The sequence below is a fragment of the Epinephelus lanceolatus genome, chromosome 6 (assembly GCF_041903045.1).
Source record: "Epinephelus lanceolatus isolate andai-2023 chromosome 6, ASM4190304v1, whole genome shotgun sequence".
In the NCBI taxonomy this organism is placed as follows: Eukaryota; Metazoa; Chordata; class Actinopteri; order Perciformes; family Serranidae; genus Epinephelus; species Epinephelus lanceolatus.
Window position 1 is genome coordinate 25,325,481 of NC_135739.1, and position 15,254 is coordinate 25,340,734.

The following is a 15,254-nucleotide window of genomic DNA, read 5'->3' on the forward strand; positions in this document are numbered from 1 at the left end:
TGCATCAGAGTGGAGACAGCATGAGCCTCCAGGATGAATGCTGACAAGAAAAGAAACTAATCTTGATGAACCATTTTTTATCTTCTACTCCTCACAGTTGAATTTTTCTTCCTTTTGCCACTACTTCACAGGGTATGATAATAGCAATAATAATGAAAAAGCAGCTCCCTGACCCATTTTATAATGTCAGGGTAGTGAATTATTTATTGGGAACAAAGTTATTTGGTACACAGCAGAGGGAACAAACTGAGTAGATACCGAGGCATCTTTATTTAATATGCACAATATAAATAATACATGTCGAAAATGCATCTGCTTCAATTTATCAGAGCTCCCTCAACAGGGATTCATTGTCATTTAGCATTAGTGGTAGAGGGTAGACTTTTGTCTTCATTGCCTGTTTCCTATGAAACTCAACGTTCTCTGTGACTGATTGTTTTTCATATCTTCACTTTGCTGGAACATGCCCGCCAAAATTACTGCTGACTGTAAAAGGCTTTAAAGATAATACCCCAAAGCAGAAACAGGGGAATACTATGGATTTATGCTCCAGAACACCATGAAGAAAAAGTCGAGGAAATGCACTCTTTATAATCTATGCCACAGAGCTTTTCTTATGTAATACAGAGCAGCTGACTGTGTTAAGGGCCCTTTGCTATTAATTCACCACAAGGAAATCCTTTTTACCCCCAAATCTGGAGAAGGAGAAGGGGTGGAGATTTTGATTGGTGGGTATTAATACCTCGCCACTCAATCAAAATCAAGACTTACCGTTGTGCTCCTGTACCTGAAAAAAGCTAATCAAAAAGAAGTCCTTTTCCGACTCTTTTTGGGTTCCATTAATTTGGAGGGAGGGGGGGGGGGAAACATTTTATCGGGCACACAATTACAGGTAGAAGGCGTCTTACAACTGATAAAGTAAAGACATACGGCTTGTTGTGCTACACATTTCCTTCCGAGCGAGTAGGGGAGGGCATTCAAAGACAAAATGGAGCATAACATCATAACAGAGAAGAACATTAGTTGGTCAATTATAGTTTTACATTTGGAAGTTTCAGTGCATATGAAATTACATTTGTGGGCAGGCAATACTATCAATGCTAAAAGATTTATACTACTCGGGTAATACTATTTTGCAAAATACATTTTGTGCAAATACAGCTGGGCTAGAATGGAAGCAATTATCATTTGTTAAGCTCAACAGTAATGCCACTTAAAGCTGAGCTGCACTGTTCAGACATTTTAGTCAGAATGGGATGGATGTTTTTTTATTTTTTTATTATTATTATTTTTTTTTGTGGCCTGGCTCTGGGGCCGGGTTGCTCCCTACCTCGCACATATAGGTTAGCAGGGGACGAGTAGCGCACGCCTTCCACATTAGACGCCACGCACTCGTACTTCCCCTGGTCGGTCTCCTCGCTGTTCTCGATCTGCAAGGCACCTGGAAGATAAAAAACACGCAGCAAAGACAAAAGGGGAGGGGGCAGAGAGAGAAAAAGAGACAGAGAAAGAAAGCAGGGAGGACTGATTAGTCGATTTGTCAGTGACAGCACATGAAGGAGTCAGACAATCTTCTTAATGCATAGTATCTTGAATTTCTCAGGGAGCATTTAGTCGGCAGCTGTTTCTCTAGCGCAGAAACTGGATTCCTCTCCAGCCTCAGCCATCCACACATGAATAGGAATTAAATAAATTAAAACGGGAATCAGTCACTTTGAATTCGTGGCTATGTTGGTGTACGTGAGACATGAGAGCTTGTTTAAAAAAAGCCATGATGTAAGTGTGATGAAAGGTAATGGAGAAGTGTGTTGAGATGGTCCTGCAAAGTGAGTGAGATGAACACATTGCCCTTTGCATAGCACTCACCTAGGGAGAGACTGTGTGTGTTGGGAGGGGGGGAGAGGGGTCATGGGAAAATATCCAGACATACAGTTCATGTCCAAATGAACACTGGTATCGTGCACAATGCAGCAGCTCAGCTCCTCTGTGGTTAAACCACTGTTTAACCGTGTGATCTAAGTCCTACATTATCTCTTCTAAACATTAAGGGAGAGAGAAATTAAAGGTATATCCACATGAACTGATTTACTGGCTACTGTTGTGACTGGATTGTTGTCAACCTTTATATTCCTCCATATTGTCATATTCTAAGGTATACGGTTTTATATAAACCCTTTAGGGCTTAAGTGTTTCAAACCTACTATATACATTTTCAGTTTTTAGATTTTATCAATAACAAACTCAACCTAAATGCTTGGCAACAACACTGAAGAAGGGGCGTGGGGGACGGAGGAGGGAGGTGGAACAACGGGCGTCAGATCATTCCTCGTTAGAGCGCTGTTGACGGCACTTCCTGATGATATCATTAGGGCTTCTGGCTGGCTCAGCAGACAGATTGCAGCCCAGACCTCCCTGACAAACACAGCACCATCGCTCGTTAGCGTTTAGCCAGGAAGCATCAATACGCCAGCCGCTGCCCAGGATACTCTGTAATATACCATAACCTACTCCATCACATCAGCAGGCGGAGTGAACACAATGTTGTACAAAGCTACTATTCTGGAACATTGGTCTAATAACGTTTTTCAGCTGTGCCACAAATGAGACCATCGATCCTGCTTAATTATAAAGATTAGTCACGCTTCCACCTTGGCCACGGCTTAATACTCTAAGAGTATTTTACACCTTGGAGTCAGTACATGGATTTCTACTCTCAGAAAAAAGAAGCCGACCCGAAGCTACAACAATCTATACTCCCCTATTTTTTCCCTTCTTCATTTCCCTCTACAGCTCAGATCATCCTCATCCCCCAGAGGGAGCTGTTCCTGGCACACAGCTCATGAACCAAATGAAAATGTCTACCTGCAGAGTGCAGGTGGTGGAGTCTTCGCTCTGCGTTTATGCAGGGATCTGATTTGGATGTGTTTGATGTGCGCTTGGAACAGCAAATGCCAGCCCGGTGGCAGGTGGCTTGGAATGTGCTCAGAAGCCTACCGCCTCAACACCAGGGAGACCACAAAGTAAGGACTGTGTGAAGTTCAACTCCAGGTGGACGGTTCCAGAAAGCTCTGCCAGCGGCTCGTCAGCCTAGGTCCCTGTGCTGAATTATAAAATCTTTGGAAGGCTGAAGTTGAAGTTGGTGCAATTTTTTTCCCTCAATGCTTCATAAATAATAATGCTGAAGGGCTTGTGGTTGTGGGCCACAGCCCCCTTTTTTTGTTGTAAGTTACCAAACAGTTAAACCACAAGAAATGTTCTATATTTCATATATTTTTCATTCTGTGTGTGCCAACAGCTGAAGGTCTGCAGCTCCAAATGCTTCCAACAAATACAAATGTCGTTGTGTGAAAATAATATTCAACAAATGTCATCTGAAGGTCAACAAAACACAACCACCAACATGCGGAGGGTGACAGATAATGAGCCAAACAAAATTAATTGAGAGCCAATTAAAACCAACATTGGCTGCTGTAAATTGTACCTCCTGGCGAAAACGGAGAGAGCGAGCGAGGAGGAGAGAAAAAGGGACGAGGGTGTTTGAGCGGATGGAGGGAGTTTCATCTGTTCCTCTCCATCTTTCGCGAAGGCTCCTCGCTAGGTGGTATTATCTATTGTTTCCAAGCTCCTACTGGCTTCATTACATATTCTAGCTATTATTTAGTGGAGCTGTGAAGAACACATAAAGACTCCTTCCGCTGGCGGGAACACAGAGAGAGGGAGAAAAGTGAGGTCGGGGAAAAAAGGCGAGGAAGAAAGAGGCAGGGAGGAGAAGCAAGAAGGGGAGATAGCAAAGAGAGTGACAAAGGAAGCAAGGGATGTAGAGGAACACTGAGAGAGAAGGAGGAATGGAGATATTTCTTATTTTCTGCCTTAAACCCGTATATTATTAATCTCTCTAAAAACTGAGACCCCTAAGTTTTACTCTCCTAACGAGCACAGACGTTATTCTTAACCTCGTGAAAATTTGGGTGAGTTACAATTTATCTTAAACTGTATACACACTGAAAACAACCAAATCCTTCATTGCACACACTGGATAAAATTAGATCTGTGTGAACAAATGTTTGATGAAGGAAGCCCAGAAGGAGAGAGACAGAAAAGGTATGAGAGAGGAGGAGAGCAAAAGAGAAATCACAACTTTATTCTATTTTCAGATGCTTTATGCTCCTCTCTCCGTCAGATTCACACGTAGCGGAGATGCAATATCCCGCTGGTGTTGCATGTGTTGGGCCACACTGTGTGAGTTGCATATTTCTTCCGTCCACTTTGGCATTTCCACCCTCCTCATGTGTTTCCCTCTCGTCCCAGCTTTGTCTTTTGTAAACCACAAAGATGTTAATTTAAACGAATCTGTCCCGTTAATGTCATTTATGATCTCTGTGCCCATATAATAGAATAAAACATCTTTCTTTCTTGGCGACCGGTTAGTCAGTTTAAAGCCTGATAATATTAGCATTTACAAACAACAGACCTCTAAGGGCTTTTAACATACAAATCCAAACAAACCCCTCTTTGATGTCCTATCTCAAGCAGCAGCACACCCGTGCACGCGTACACACAAACTCCACCCTTTGAAAACCCTCGTCACCAGCGTGTCTCTTTTCCACCATTTCCTTTTGTCTTTTTTTTAATATGACTGCACTCTCTGTGTTTTGCATAATTGCGCTCGGTCTACCCTGCCAGCCTGTGCCTCACCAAAGCGCAAGTGGCCATTGGCGTTTTTTTTTTTTTCTTTTATCAGGAAAAGAGGAAACACAGGGAATGAAATAAATGCAGAAAATTATCTTTCACAAGCACAATAAAAAAAACAACAACACACGCACCCAGTCTGTTCACACAATGGGTGTTTGTTGATAAAGACTTGCCTAGCGACAAACAGCAATTTACGGTGGCGCTCACAAAATGGCCTTACTGTGCTTATGAAATGAGTCCTATATGGGGCCTAATGGCATGTCTTTCCTGTCTTCAGTTATTACATCTTATCACTAACACACCTATCAAAGAAGTTTGTTTTGCCTGATTTCATTAGGGGAACATGGAAAACAGTTCATGACAGTTGACTACTCTGCTAGCCATGACGTGGCCTGTTTTACTTTATATGATATCAGCACAGTTTGTCACTGATTGTTTAGGACAGAAAACTCTTTATTTTACTCTACTGTGGGTACAAATATGACAGGTACAGCAGAACTTAAGTGCAACCAACTGAATATTTTATTACATTACATCCTAAGTTTTATACTTCAACTGTGAGAGTGACCTGCAATTACTGTGTGAGTATTACTTGCTACTTAATCTTGCTGAGGGACATTTAAAAAGGACACATGAATGTCGAAGGACATTATGTGAGCTGTTGTGGGTATTGAACCTGAGACCTCCACTTACAGGCCACACCGACCATCCGTGACCCCCAGCTAGTGCCGCCCCTGCTAAGTAATAATTCATGTTTTTCTGGGTCAGAGGAGAAAAGATTGGTGACATTTTTTCCCCCGTCTATCCTATTCCATGATGTATGCTGCACCATTAGGATCCAAAAGAAGAAAAAACAGTGGCTACAGTTGAGGCAAATAAAGTCCCTGATAATAATGACTTCACTTCCATGTGGACCAATTAGTCTCCATCTCAGTCAAAGTGACCCTCCCTGCTCGCCAACACGCGCAACCTCCAGTCTCCACTGTTACCCACTCCTGGCTGTCTTGCAGCATGTTCGCTGCCTTCATCCATTCGATAAAGAGGGCTGTAATGGGCAGTGGGTCTGGGACATTTGTCCCCGCTGTGACAGCTGCCCTGGTTAACAGCGCTGCATGCCGCAGGCTGATCTGATGAGGAGCGTTGAGGTGCCAAGGTGTGATAACAAAGAGCACTGCCTGGGCAGAGTTCAACAAATACATGTTTTTGAAGGCGAATTCAGATTCTGGAAGAGAGACACTTGTGTACCGAAGCTGTTGAGAGGGGATACTTTTTGCCAGCAGTCTTTAGTACATTAAAATTTCATCATTTTCTTGCCAAAATTTTTATGAGGATTTAGTCTTGAAGGCAGGGCTATCCACCGATCTCTTCAATTGGTAAGAGATTGGTGGACTGCATTTAAACGAGAAGAGTTTCATTCAGGTTTCCTTTGTGCAGCTGCAGGCTAGGAGTAAACATATCACAAAGTGTCATTTTTTTTAACATTGACAAATCCATATAGAGATATAGTTTAGTCTGGGTTGGACACAGGAATGACAAGAGGAGAAGGCAAAAAGTGTAAGGGTGGGGAAAATCAGACAAAAGAGGAAAAAAAGACAGACAGCATGGGGTGGAAAGGGAGTCACATTTATGAGAGGTGCAGTATGCAACAGAGAGAGGAAAAGAAAGAACAAAACAACCAGAGCGGGGTGGGGGGGAAGAGTTGAAGAGACAGACAAGCGCAGAAAAACAGAAGGACAGATGAGGGGATAAAAGAAAAGCAAGGAGGGGCAAGCATGGGTGATTAATTTCAGAAAGTGCCTGAAGCCGTGGTCTACCCACCCCCGTCGCTGCTTTGTAGCAGCTTTGCCATGTCTACCCCCCCCAGTCCCATTTGTGTAATTCAATTAGTGTGCTCCAGCGGGCCTTGATTGATTTGTTTAGGCGATCAACAAAATGGCTGGCCAAGTCTCACTCTTTCTTTCCCTCCCTCTTGCTCCTTCCGCAGCCCACTCAGGCCTGCCGGTGCACACTGTTCTTTTCATCATTTTATCTCTCATTTTCAGTTCATGTCTCTCATTTCTCATCTCCTCTCCTGTCGTTTCCTCGCCATCCTCTCATCCCAACACTGCTCACTAAAGCTCTTCAACAGTGCAATTAAAACCCCAAATTAGCACCTTACTGTATAAGTGGATACACTCAAAATAATAACCTTTCCACTACATGAATTAAACTCACTGAAGTGCACAGAAGAGCACAGGATTCAATACCTTGAGTGCACTTCATGATTAAGCAGGAAGTGTTACAACTATGTTTCTATAATTAAATTACTAAAAATACTTAGATTCTCTATCATAAAACTTAAAAACAACAACAGTAACAACAAAATTAGATACGCAGAGATGCACTCTGCTATTGAGAACTGTTGTCAAGCCAAACATGTCCTTGTTGACAATGCAGATTAAATTGAAAACAGCAAGCGGAGTGGAATTAACAAGTTTCACACCATGGTTGTATTTTCACATCATCATTATCGCATCATGTATAAACATTATAAGCCCAGTAGTATCCCACTTCACTGTCTGGTGTGTTTCCAAGTTTTGCTACAGCTGGTTCAGCAAGGGTTCCAGTAAACAACTCCGCAGTTGTTATTGTATTGTTCAACATCAGTTCATATACCTCTTGCGACTTCAGAGGGAGGCTATTAGAGTGTCTACGGCGGGCGACAACATGTGGAAAGTTTCGGATTTAAGTTGTGAACTTGCGGTTTTAATAATCACACATGAGAGAAGACAGCCAGTGTGGACACACGGCAGCAAAGTATGGAAATGCCCTTATCTCTCTGTCTCCCTTTCCTTCTGTCTGTATCCTGTCACTCGGGCACGCTCTGCCACCACCCCAAGGTCATTATACTGTGATCGCACCAGCATGGGGTCCAACGTGTGACGCCATTGTTGTCAGTGCCCATCTGGTGGCTTGTAACGCTCCCATGAAATCAGTAATGAAGCAGGTAGGGAGTCCAGCTACCTTTATACCTATCACTTACCTCTAGGCCAGCACCTGGGCGGCTTTGTATGGGAGCAAAATGAACATTTTGGATATCAGCCATGACGTTGCTTCACTTTCTCTGAGCTAAGTCCACATTATATTAGACGTTTAGACTACTTTTCATATGCAAAACTATCTCAGCGGGTAGCCTCTGCTGCTGCCCTGTCAGCCTCTCGTTACCCACAGCTAATGCAACCACTACAATAGTTGGTGTTAACTGTCTCGCCTCTACAGATCTCTGTATGCTATATGCTAGTAATGTTGTCACATTTCTGAAATCTCTAACTATGATACAATACCTTCAATACATTTTCAATACCACTGGGAGAAACTGACAATAAGGGCATACAATAGGATAAATATAACAAGGCTATCACATGACAACTACGACTTTTCTTTTCTCAGCAACAGGGAATGGCACAATGATTGTAGTAAATATTAACAATAAGACAGGTCAAGAAAGCACCACTGGTACCCATGTATTGATACTGCGGAAAATGAAACTGTTTCAAACATTTAGAATCAAAATGAATCAAGAGATCAGTATGTTTGACAGCACTACATACTAAAACACTTCAAATGGTTCAGAATTCTGCAGCTAGATTTTTAACTTCAACATCCAGTTTCAGCTTCCCTTCAGTGGTTTTATCACATCAGACTTTAGGGTACTTCTGATAACTTACAAAATTCCAACTTACAAAATTCATACCTGTCTGATATTCTTAAACCTTACATTCCTCCCAATGCTCACTGCTTTGTCCCCTGAGTTAAAAAGAAGTCAGCAGGCTTCAGGCCATTTTCCTATCATGCCCCCCGTCCTCTGGAATAACCTCCCTGCTGACTTCAGGCAGTCTAACTCTGTTGAGGCCTTTAAATCCAAACTCATCTTTTCGCCTCAACTTTCAGTTAGTTGCTTGTTTTTTTTATTACTTCAGGACTTGTACCTATTACAATTATCCTTCCGGCGGCTCGGTCTCAATGAATCTATTAAGCCTAGTACTTATAGTCCCTGTTTGTCCTGCCTACGAGAAGACTTTCTGAAAGCCACTGCATCGATCTCACTTTCTGTGTGAGCATCCAAGCCCTGTGCTGATCTGTCTCTCTCCCTATTTTCTCTTCCTTGTCCTGTCTTTTCAGTCAGGCTCCTCTGTTCTGGACTGTTGGCCATCCTGGGACCTCTATCTCCTGACTGACAGCGCCTCAATCCATGAGATTCATCCTCTCCTCTGTGTGGTTGTTTCCTTTCCCATATCTGAGAATGGTGTGCTTCGCCTTTTGTGTCGTCCTAGGGAAGTTTTTCTTGATCTCAATCAAGGATCTAAGGATAGAGGGTGTCATATACTGCACAGATTGTAAAGCCTCTTGATGCTATCAGGCTGTATGAATGAAAATGCCTTCACATTAAGTGACATAAAATGACTCAGCAGTGGGACAAGTAGCGTCTAACTGAAAGACGTGTTTTTGAAAAGCTCCATTTTCGAGTCACTTAAAGTAGATGAGAATCTGCATTAGTGTGGACACGCACTTATGCAAACAAACCATTTGCGTCCTTCTTGATCTCAATTACATTTGCATTTCTCTCCAGATCCTATGCTATTCATTTTCTCTCTACATTAGCAGCATACATTTTTGACGGCAAGTCAGTGTAGGCATGCTGTGATGTGGTGGGGAGAAACCGCTTTTTTCAGGCCGCTTATCTTATTATGCAAATGCAGAGTTCATAAGTCATGCTTGCTTTTGTTCACCACAATGTGATTTATGAGACCTTCTTACTCAAACAAAGCGGAGCAGGGAGAACGGGGTTGGGCTATGTTGGTTATGAGTGAGGGCTTTAAGGGAGTGAAGGGTGTGAATTTAATCTGAAACCTCAGGTGGACATGAATATGTTTGATAACATGCTTCCGTTTATTCGTGTCACGTATGGCTCGTGTGAAATGGCTGAGGATGGAGGACCTTAATCTTACTGTCGGGGCTCTATCGTCAAATGAATCACCCTTTTGCTGTACCAGACTAATCGTGAAACTAAGAGCATTCATCTCGCCTCGATGAATACAGGGACATACATGGCAAACTGAGATATTCACTTACCTGCTCAGCTTGTGGAACAAAACCATTTTACAACAAACACATGAATCAACAATCACACTGAATCAACTGGGAGAAAAATGCTTCTGTGACAAAGCCTGCTGGATAATTACAAGTGAAAGTTAAATTGTCTGGGGAAATGAAAAAAAAAAAAAAAAAAAAAAAAAAAAAGAGTTATTTGACAAGGCTATCGTATAATTCATCGGAGTCACGCTGCTTTACCTCTGTGTCATTCCCTTCCCACCTTGATATCCTGCTGTTTATCCTCACACATTATAAGAGCTGGTTTTGGTGTGGTAAAAGGACGTACATGTTGCCTTGTGTGAAAAGGTGGCTATTGAACGCAGCAGCCTCCGTAGTTTTGCCTTTATAAATTGCTGTGCCGCACGGTTACAGGGAGGACTGAAATGAAATCAAACGTAATTTATGCCGTCTTTTTCCGTTACATACAAGTATCTCCAGCTATGGCTTGTGAAAGTGATGGGGGTTGCATTAACATACAGAATGTGTCTATTGCTCCAGTATTGGATGGAAGGATGAGGAGGATATCAAAGCAGAGAAGAAGGTTGCTCAGATCGTGTTCAACACTTCACAGTATTCAATACCCTGGCCTTATCAATAAATAAGGCCACCATCACCCACCCCGCAACTCTTCATCATCGATCCCCCACCCTCCAGCCCCATGTCCAAACAATTTAAATGTCAGAGGCACAAAGCAAACAAACTGCCTTGTAATAACCCTCACCATCCCTCCCCTCTGCTGTCAACCTTCTCAATCCTGTATCATAACCAGCCAGCGACACAATTTGAATTGCTCAGTAGTTTCCTGACACTGACGATGTGGAGGAGATAGTAAGAGGGCACAAACACAGAACGCCCACAGCGGTGGTAGAACTACACATCCACAATGACATAGGGCATAGGAGTGTGAAACACATATGATCACGCTCACAAACAGTGTGTACAGAGAACACAGAACCCAAACACAGATGGAATATTAATGTTAGTGGACAGAGAAAAGTTTGTCATTTTTTAAGAGGAAAAGCCCACATGATACTCCCACGATTAAGCCAGTTGGGTGGAGTTAGGAGCGGTTATGTCTGGTTTAATGTACGTTAAAGTCTTTTAACTCCCTTTTTTCATTGTGTTAAACATCTTACCTCGTATCGGGGTACCCTCTGGAGGAGACACAAAAATGAAGACACAACATCAGTTTAGTTAAAAGTTATTGTTAGTAGTAGTTAGAGGAGTTATTTGGGTTGGAAGGTGAATAACTGGAATTAGATTATCAAAGCATTAGGTAATCTCTTATAAGGCTTCCAGAGATGGGGATTTGTTCTTTTATAGAAAGAAGGACAAGACAACACCTCTCATTGCTGGTATCACAAAATCTAACCCAAACAAGCACACTTTTCCTCTCCTTGCCTTAGACATATTAGGAGAGGAAATTCAATGCTTTACCACCAGAGCTGAAGAAGCTCAAGGTCTTGGCATGCACTGTATCATGGCTGCAACTTGGGGTGATAACACAGAGCAGGAGAGGTTTGACCTCAAGTTGACATGGATCGCTCCAGTGGCAGAAGACTTTTCCCAGCCAACTGACCTTGAATAAGAGGTCAGTAAAACAAGTTGGGGCGCCACGATACTATTCCGGGTATCTATCTCTGCAAACTTGCTGCTGAAGGAGGAACAGAGTTTCCACTAAACTAGAATTTCAGGCTTTACCTTCAGACAACCACAAGTTAAATCAAACAGATTGGAGTTCTTATTTATCCTACAAGTCGTAAACCTGCTTAACTGTGACAGATAGACTCTTCACCTCAAGCTTCATCCCTCCTGCCCGGTCATTCAATCTCCCGGCTCTTTCCATTGTTTCATTTAACCGAGAGTTGTATGTTTCCCTATTCTTTGTTTATTGTGAGTCTGTATTGTGTTACATGCCTGACTGCAAGCCAAATGTCCCATTAGAGACAATAAAATATTGAGCTTGTCCAGTCAGTTGCTGGTGGGCTTTTAAACATAGCCCGTGTTGTTGCTGTGATGTAAAATGCATCCCTTATAGGCAGAGCTTTGGGCGTGGGTAGTGGAGCCAGCTTAACTTCAACCCCCTCTCTGCCAAGCATTAAACTGTCCTTCCGCTCTTGGCTTTTTTCCCCTCTGTTTATTGTTTTCTAACTGTTTTTCCTGACTCCCTTTTCTTTTCTTATTTTATATGTTCTGCCATTCCTCCCTCGTTCCCCCTATTTCGGAGTTACTGTGTCTTAGCCTTTCCCACAGTTTCTTCCCTCCTGCCTTTCTCTTAGTGTCCCTCTCTAAATCTAAGGATGGCTCATGGCAACACATGCCCTTGGCCATCCCTTGAGAGTGCCAGCAGGGCAGTGCCAACCCAGGGGAGGTGCCCTACTTAGCATATATGGCCTGCAGGCACAGAGCTGAGGGTCAAGGGTACGCACTGCCCATTGAGTCTAACACTGCAGGCCCAGCCCTTGTGTGTGTGCATGCAATCATGCAAGCTGCACACAACAACACATACCAGCAGTCCTACCAACTAGCTGAACCAACAGAACAGCAGTACCTTCCTTCAATCCATCCATTTACTGCTGCTTATCCAAGGCTGGGTCGAGGTGGCAGCAGGCTAAATAAGGCAGTCCAGATGTCCTTCTCCACAGCAGCGTTTTCCGGCTCCTCCTGGGGGACACCAAGGCGCTCCCGAGCCAGAAGAGATATATAATCTATCCAGCGTGTTCTGGGTCTACCCTGGGGTCTCCTACCAGTCAATCCCTCTAAAGGAAGATGCCCAGGAGGCACCCTGATCACATGCTCGAACCACCTCAACTGGCTGCCTTTCAATGCAAAGGAGCAGCAGCTCTACTCCCAGCAACTTCCATATGTCTGAGCTCTTTACACTATTTCTAAAGGTGAGCCCAGCCACCCTTCCGAGGAAACTCATTTTAGCCCCTCGTGTCTACCATCTCATTCTTTCGGTCACTGTGCAAAAGCCATTGCCGTAGTTGAGGGTTGGAACATGGATCAACTGGTAAATTGAAAGCGTTGCCCTCTGGCTCAGCTGCCTCTTCACCACAGTTGTCCATTTCAATGCCTGTGTGCTGATTCTGTACCAATTTGCCTGTCGATATCCTCGACAATACCTCTAACACTTAAAAAATAAAATAAAATCAAGAGAACCTGGAGTTTAAGATGTAAAGTGGAGCCAGTAATTTCTATAAGCTATACAGTACATTAAGTGGTGGAGGTGGCTGGGCAGTGGGATGAAATTTTCAATACCTTTTTATCGGGTTTATGCGGCTCTGCATACAAAGGCGTCTTTTGTGATACCAGCAGGTAGGAGGCAATCACTGAGTTTGAAGTTCTGCCTGGTTTGCAATGTACCTAGGTGGAATAATTTCCTTCCTTTAGAGTTGCACTAAACGGTGGTGCACTATGCTTATCTTAAAATATGTCAATAATTGTATACCATTAATGACATATTATTAAGATATTTACAAAAGCATTTATATTTTTTGACTGTATGTTCATGCTCTGCAAAGTGTGCATTTGCTGCAATGAACCAAACGGTGATTTAAAATTACTTTGTTTAATAATTCAATGTAATGTTGCTCATATTGTCTGATGAAAGTGGAATATGTCTTTAAAGAAACATTTCACAGACTCTTAACTATTTCTCCCTTACAAGGTTTTCGTATTCTGTAAATGATAAAGGATAACCTTTTTTCTTTATCCATAAACAGTGCACTAAGTGCATAGCTTTACCACAGAGGTAGTTTAGTCATTGAAAAACCAGGCAAAACAACAGTGACATTTTAATTGTTTCTGCAATGATTTTAGAGACCACATAATCATAGATAATCACAAGGCAAAGGAAATAGGGCTCTGGGAAGGTTACATTGTTATAGAGTTAGAGTTTGATTAGAGGCTGCAGAAGCTGTTGGTTTATTTTGCTTTAGCTGTGATGAAATTTTAGTTGAGGGTTAAGGGGTTACTAGTTAAAAGTTAGGTGAGGTTAAGGTCAAAGTTAGGCTGAGGTTAGGATAAGGTTAAGGTTAATAAAGCAGGTTTATAAAGGAGAAGGCCATCAGATGTGGACCTTATAAAGGACAGGGCGACAAAAGAGGGACAGAAAAAAAGAGTAAAGTATTAAGGACGGAAAACAGAGAGGTTGTTCGGCTCAAAGGAATTGGTTCCACCAAATATATATATATATGAAAAAATGAGAAGGAGTGACCTCAGTCATTGGAACTTCTAATATTTGAATAATAAAGCAGCATGAAGAGATAAAAATAAAACTTAGCCAGGCAGACTGGGTCTGGAGTGGCCAGCCTGTGTTCAATTACAATAGCAAATCCACCTATACTACGGGCACACAACCTAATGGCAATAAGCTCCCCTTCTAAGCTTTGGCCAGCCAGAAGTGGATCCAGCTTAGTGACAATGACCTAAATATACCTCAGCAGTCCGCTGACCTCCCCGCATTATCAAATGTGGCATTATTTTGCTCCACAGAACACCCCAGCTGTTTTGTTAAACACCCCTCTGAATATATTAAAAATATTATTGAAGGATGTAGTCTGGCCAGAGGCAATCTGGCCAGAGATGTTGCCCATCTGCGTGTGAGGAGGATGGGGTTGTGTGACTGGCCGAGTGTCAAAGTCTGACCACCCTCCAGAGGGCGTCTGGCTGACCTTCTCATCACCACAGACACCCGTCTGGGATCCTGGTGGTGTCGCAGCAGGTCTCAGGGAAAACCTGGCTGTTGTTACCACATCTGCAGAGCTCCTGGCCACTCCCTGCAGAGCAACTTTGATGCCAACAAATGTGAGCGTTTTCTTGCACGTTTCAGATTAAGTGCAATTGAACTCAGCATGATTCACACTGGAATGTGCATACATCTGTGTGAGTAAGGGAGCCATCAAATGTCAGGTCATAATTTTAAACCTTTATATCAAAAAGGACCTTAATCTTTATGAATTTGCACTCCTCCCAATCCTCTCACTGCCTATGGCCTCTGGTTAATCTGTTCTGGCTGACAAGGCCAGCGAGGGCCTGGGGTCTGCAGCCACAGGGACTTGGGGAGAAATGTCAGGCTCCCTCCACACCTCTAGAGGAGCTCCTCAGGGGACCCAGATGCAAATATCACTGCCCTGCCAGCACAGCATGGTCTGGCACATAAAGAACGAGTCATCCAGCTAGGCAGCTATCTAACAAACAAGAGCAGGATGCTCTTTCTCCCAGTATAAATATTCAAACTTATTATTAAAAACTTGTGTTTTGTTTAAGGTGGGAATAAGTCAGCTCAATATGTGCATTTAAACATCAGATGGACTGAAAGTCACATGAGAAACATTGAGGATTTATTTGCAGTAGCTGGAGGTCGAGTATGTTTTTGAACTCGTCTTTTCCAATCCACTTCCAACATTCCCCTTACTGCTCCCCAT

The 15,254-nt window shown here is 42.9% G+C and overlaps 1 protein-coding gene across 7 annotated transcripts in view; it reads right to left on the reverse strand.

The window, feature by feature from the left end:
• ptprsa (protein tyrosine phosphatase receptor type Sa) overlaps nucleotides 1-15,254 on the reverse strand; it is a 259,574-nt gene that overhangs the window by 75,548 nt on the left and 168,772 nt on the right. For all 7 annotated transcript variants that reach the window (XM_078168857.1, XM_078168856.1, XM_078168854.1 and 4 more), the window contains one exon: nucleotides 1,331-1,441. In XM_078168857.1, coding sequence (XP_078024983.1) covers nucleotides 1,331-1,441 — 111 coding nt within the window. The remainder of the gene's footprint in view (nucleotides 1-1,330; nucleotides 1,442-15,254) is intronic.